Consider the following 6000-nt stretch of genomic DNA (forward strand, 5'->3'; position numbering starts at 1 on the left):
AATTAATGAATTCATGTGATAGAAAATGATTTAATGACTTTGTGTGTTCTGCAGTGTATCGTCTAATACACAGAAATCTTTGAAGAATTATTTTAAGAAAATTTTAATACAAGCCTGTTAGGACAGGGTTCACCTACATATTTTTGAGAGCATCTTCACCCAACCTTTGGAAAACACTTTTCATCATTTGTAGGAAATGTGTCTTGGACCGATTGTTTCAGAATTTAAACTTTAAAAAAATATTCACTATATTCTGGGGCTGAAATCTGTAGTTCTTTCGGAATGTGAGACTTCTCAAATCATATTGATATGTCCGAACTTAAAAAAAAAAAACCACAACTGTGTGTTTTATGAATTCAAAGAACAAATTATTCTATTTACTTCAAAATCTAACTTTTTATAAAACACCAATTATAAAATGTTCCCAATAAATTCATTAAGTTAAAGACTTTAGGAGCATATGTGTATATATATAAGTGGGACCTCCTCCCCTTCCCATCTTGATTTAAAGATCTCAAGCAAGAGGTAGTCTATTCTCTCTCCTTCTCTTTTCTTAAATTGTTACCAATTTGTACTAACACTTGAATATACCAACATACCAGTATTCTTCCAAGCCACTGGATTATGTTAAATCTTTGATGCTGGACTTACTGGGAACTTCCTTTTGAAGCACACTGCAGTCAAATAATGTCAGCTGCACTTATATAAGGATAAAGTTGTAATATGTGATGATTTATAATCCCCATCTCCTAGTAAATAAAAATGAGGAGGAGGAAATTTTCTTAATGAACCTGAATATGTGAGTAATGTGTATTTACAACGCAACTGCAAATCATACAATCTGTCTTTGGGGTAATATCTTATAAAAGAATTGTGGAAAAACAATACATTGAATTTTTATCCTGTTTTCACACTGAAAAACTATCGATCTAGCTAAAAATGTTCAAAGAAGACAGAAGCACATAAAACTTAGAAAAACGGTGAAATGTTAGAGATCTTTGCAGAAAACAAATATTCTTAGGACTTGTTTGAGAAATGTCAATATGTTTAATTAAATGTGAGTTGACTGTTAAGCTGCATACCCAGAGGTTTCTCTGGTGTTTGGATTTCCCTTATCTTCTCTGAGTAGAGTTTCTCCTGGGCCATGTACCTACTGATGCTATGATCCTGACACCCCTCCTTGCACCCCGACCCAAGTTCAAGTAGATCTGGCAGAGCTGAGGAGACAAAGTCCTTGGCCCGGAGCCACCACTTTATAGAAAAAATACCAGCACGAGGCATCTGACTTGCAATCCAACACTGCACACAGGCTGGTGATGAGCTTCAGAGCAAGAAGTTTGTTTCAGGGAGCTAAAACTGCCATTTGGTCACCTGCAATCTCTGGTATTTTGGTAGGGAATATTTTAACTTTGGACGTAAGATCATGATTTCTGATAAGTGGATAATTAACCGGGAAATTTTTGATCACATCTGTAAGGATACTATGCAGTGCTATGTAGCTTCTAAGTGGCTATAATTAAATGAGTCCCATTTCTATAACTAATGAATCTAGGAAAGAGTACTGTTCTATAGAAGCTATTTAGGAAAAAGAAACCTTTTATTTCAGAAAATGTGACTTCTTTTTGGAAATGTGAAGGTATATCAATTTCAGTCAAACTATCAATATAGAAATGTTGAAGCAATTAAGGAATTAGTAAAAGATTCCACTTGGGCAATGTGCAAATATTTTTGGTAAATTCAAATGCAATATTTCATTAATCTGTTGTACTTGCCTTTAAAAAAAGATATATTTATGGCTATTAGAATTTTCATGCTGAATGAGCTTTCTCCAGCTCTACAAGTAAAATCCTGGAAGTATTACAAAGCACACATGGCTGCATCATGATTTTGTGCCAAAGTTATCCCAGCTAGAAGCTCTTGCGTATACCTTTCCCTTATTTTAATTATTTTCTGTGTGGATATATGCATACATAATTTAATGATTATCTTTTCAGTGTACTGTTATAGTAAAAATACATATTTTTTAAAGTCTTCCTTGTGTTCTATATTTCTTAGATTTTTTTACATTCAAATGGAAATGTCCTGCCAAGTCACTTGTGACTTTCTTGTAATCGTGAGAAAAAGCCACAAAACCCCCTAGTACACAGTATTTCCATAGAGGAAGAAAATAAAAAGTTTAAAAACCTATTGACTATGAACAAGACAACAGCTATTGAAAGCATTTCTTATGCTACTCCACTTTTGAAGCAGAATCTTCAATGAGTCAAGTTAACAAGTACACCATAGTAGGGTTGTCATTTGTTTTTCAAGAGTATGAATAAGATACATATTTGTCTAGCACATTTTGGGGTTTCTGAGAATCATTCTACAATTTGGTGCAATGATTATAATCAGAATTTATGTCATTTGCAATCATTGTAGACTTCGTGCTTCTGTTCCCCTCACTTTTATTTGTCTGTTACAGTTATCTTCCGTGGTGCTTTGATTTGGATTGAATTTGAATCTCTTTATCTTATTTTACTGCATCATTCTAAGTTATGATGAAATATTAAAATATTGTTATAATGAATAATGCTTATGCTGTCCTTGGATTTCTTATTTATTTGTTCCATTGACTACTCTCTGTGAAGGTTATTGAGGAAAAAAAATCCTCAATGTCAAACTTGCATGAAAATTCTAGATTACATGATTGCTCAGGATACTGAATGTAAGTTCAGAAAAAGAGAATCAAACAGAAAATGTCAAAATACTGTGGAAAACGCTTGCTTGGCAGGCTCTAGGTGACTTCTTTCTAGTGTTTTTCGGTGTGGAGGAAAGTGAGCTGTACTGCACTGAATGACTTAATGGAAGAAAACTGGGGAACTGTGATATGTTCATGGATAAGCTGTAAGCAGAAGAAGAAGTAAAATTTGGTACTTAAGTTAGTTGGTGGTAATCCCTCAATCAACTATAGCAGAAAAGCTTCAGTGCAAAAAATTATAAATGTAATTGGAAAGATTATGTTTATTTAGCACCAATATCACACAGGGAAACAGTTGAAATAATGTACCTGATATTATAAACAATTTTGACTCTGTAGAAAAAGACATAATAGATAAAATGGTATTTATCAGGGCAGTTATATAGAATTCCTAACACAGGTGCTCATTTTAGTGATGTATCTATCCATATTTTTGTATCCGTTGTAATCAGATGTGTTCTCTATTGCTTCCAACAGGAAATCAGTGTCTCATTTTTTATTATTTAGCCCTTATGCCTACGCAGTTCTTGCATTGTGGTTGTGAGACACACAGGATTTTGAAATGAAGTTGCAAAAAGTTACTAAAATATTCAGTGGATCTATAAGACTGATACAATACCGTACATAATAAAATAAGGCTTTTAGAAAATGCTAAGCAATGTTTCTTTAAATAAAAGGCATTAATCAGCATATTTATTTGTGTAAAAGGTGTTAAACAGCAAATTAGCTCGGATATAACTTTATTCCTGTTGTAGCGGTTCTATATCTCTGAATCAAAGAAAAACCTTGCAATAGTCCTTGCAATACTTTTCCATCACTCAACAAAGGATATGATTAAAATTTCATACTATGCATGATTTATCTAAAATTGTTGGAACTTGAAATATATGGGCTCAATCCTTATCTGATAAAACTGACATTAGCTCTAGTAAAACCAAAGAAAAGTGCTGAAGACTTCCCATTCCTTTCAAGTCATGGTGAAAAGCTCCTAGGTTGTAACAGCAGCAGTGATAGTCTGATAACTTCTACTTGACCTAGATAGTTCAAGATCCATCCCCAGATGTTGATCTGGCCTTAACAGAGTAACTGAGGCTTTGCAAAACATCCTTACAGTAAACAAAAAATTCAAAAAAATTAACCTAATTAATGGATGAGTAGGAAAAAAGTGCAAGAGAAACAGATGAATATCAGATATATGATGGGAGGAGACTTCATAGCTCTCTTGCCTAATGAAAACTTTACTATTTGTGCTCATGGAAAGTCCATGGTTGGAATACAAGAGCCAGTAATTTTCATAGATTTCCAAGGAAGCTGTCTGTATAAATGGATATGAAGCACATGTATGGATGAACTGGAAAGACTTGAAATTCATGACCTGAACTAGTAGATGTTCATGTTGAAAACAGGAAAAGTGAATGGGATGGGAAATGGGTAAGGATTTCTACTCACAGGAAGAGAAGTTACACTGTGAAAAGGAGATATAGTATTCCTTCACAAGCACAATAATTGGAAAACAATTAATACATGAAGAGCAAAGCCCAAGTTGGTAACTCATAGTGGTACTTTACAGAGAAAAGTTGTGTGAGCAATTAAAAGCTATTGAAGATATTTCTTCAATACTACTAAGTATTTGGTAGGACACACCGTTTTCTTCCATGTCTGGCATGAACAATTTCTTTCTTTTTTTTTTTAATTTCCTTTTCCTGGATCATTATTTTCCTCATTCTTTTCTGAAGAAAGCATACTGTCATTTTTTCCCAGATTTCCAGTTTTTCCTCTTATAAGACTCAGGCTTCCAGATCCTTGGTGCGACAAGCTGCGTTTTAAATGATGAGTCCACAGTTATTGAATAAACAAAGTTTTGTTAAGTGAGTCTGCAGAGCATTGTAAGCTATCAGAGCTGTGCCTTGCTGTTTCTCTAAATCAACACTATAAATATATACATGAAATGTTAGAATTAGAAATGGGCAAGGGTGTTGCTCTTTTGCTTTTCAAGCATTTATTGATGTATGGGAAGTTTTATCAGATACAGATGCACAGTATCTCTATTTTTCACAGCTCTTCTGTGGATTCAGAAGTAATTTTGTGTGGTATAAAATACTTTGGGGGCGATTTTCAATTATGTGCTTTCTTTTCCTGTGTTAATTTTCTGAACAGTAAACTGGCAAAAATATTTTTCCTTCGTTCTTCAAATTTGCCATATCTATGTGGCTTTTAACTTTTCACTGTTTTCCTCCTCTTCCCTTCAGATTTCTGACAAGCAGGCTTCTAATGATCTGATATCATAACTATGTAAATTAAAATATATGCTTTTAATTTTCTTTAAATAGAATCAGTGACTGTGAAATTATTTCATTTTTACAGGTAAATGACCAGTCCTAGGTGCAGCCTTAGCCCCAGGACGTTCCTCACACTACATCAGCGACAAATCTGCCAACAAAAAGTTCTCTCTCTACTGGAAGTAAACATGCAGAAAGTTGAGGTCTTTCTATGGACTGTACTCCCAAATGCAGAAAAGCAAGAAACCCAGCCCCAAAGCCCAGCTGTGGGGCCACAGCTGCTGGCTACAGCTAGTCTCGCTGTGACTGACCACCACATTTTGAGGTATGTATGACTGTGTGCTACTGATGAAAACACAGTGAAAAGATTGACAGTGAGAAAATACTTTTCCAAAGTTAACTTCACCTGTAGTATGGGAGTGGGTATCCTTTAGCCGTACAGTTCAGCAGGATTTCTGGATTTGCTGAGCCCATGGAATAAGTGATATCATATGGCTCTTGGACAAAAATAGGACCATGAAGGGTTTCTTCGCCTGTGAAAGAAAAACAATAATATAAGATTAGACATCTTTAGCATGTCCTTACACATAGAAGAGTCCTTTGGTGTCCTTTGTTTTCGGTCAAAAGTTAAGGTCCACTATTATATTCAGCAGAGAATCCAGCTCCAGACATCTGGCTATTAAGGAGGAAATATTTCAAGCCTGATTGATAATAAAATCATATATCCCAGGTGTTGATGATTTATTTTGCAAGTGACAGAGAAGACTAGCTTCTTTGCATATTTCCCGTGGAAGTTATATGGCCATCTATTAAATCCGCCCCGTCTACCTCATACTGGTGCTTTGGAACGTGACTGGAGGCAAGAAGGGATGAAGTTGTGGCTGAGTTTGACGCTTTGATCTCCCTGCTCACCTGGTGAAGTGGAAGTGTCAGCCTCACGTCACTCTTTCAAAGCCAGGCAGCTCAGTGGCCAAACTCTGG

The 6000-nt window shown here is 35.1% G+C and overlaps 1 protein-coding gene across 1 annotated transcript in view; it reads right to left on the reverse strand.

Moving 5' to 3' along the window:
* CNTN6 (contactin 6) overlaps positions 1-5550 on the reverse strand; it is an 88868-nt gene extending 83318 nt beyond the window's left edge. The window contains exon 1 of the mRNA XM_086619314.1: positions 5426-5550. Coding sequence (XP_086475440.1) covers positions 5426-5493 — 68 coding nt within the window. The 5' untranslated portion in view covers positions 5494-5550. The remainder of the gene's footprint in view (positions 1-5425) is intronic.
* Positions 5551-6000: the final 450 nt, after the last annotated feature.

Source organism: Tauraco erythrolophus, chromosome 12, assembly GCF_009769465.1.
Source record: "Tauraco erythrolophus isolate bTauEry1 chromosome 12, bTauEry1.pri, whole genome shotgun sequence".
Taxonomy (NCBI): Eukaryota; Metazoa; Chordata; class Aves; order Musophagiformes; family Musophagidae; genus Tauraco; species Tauraco erythrolophus.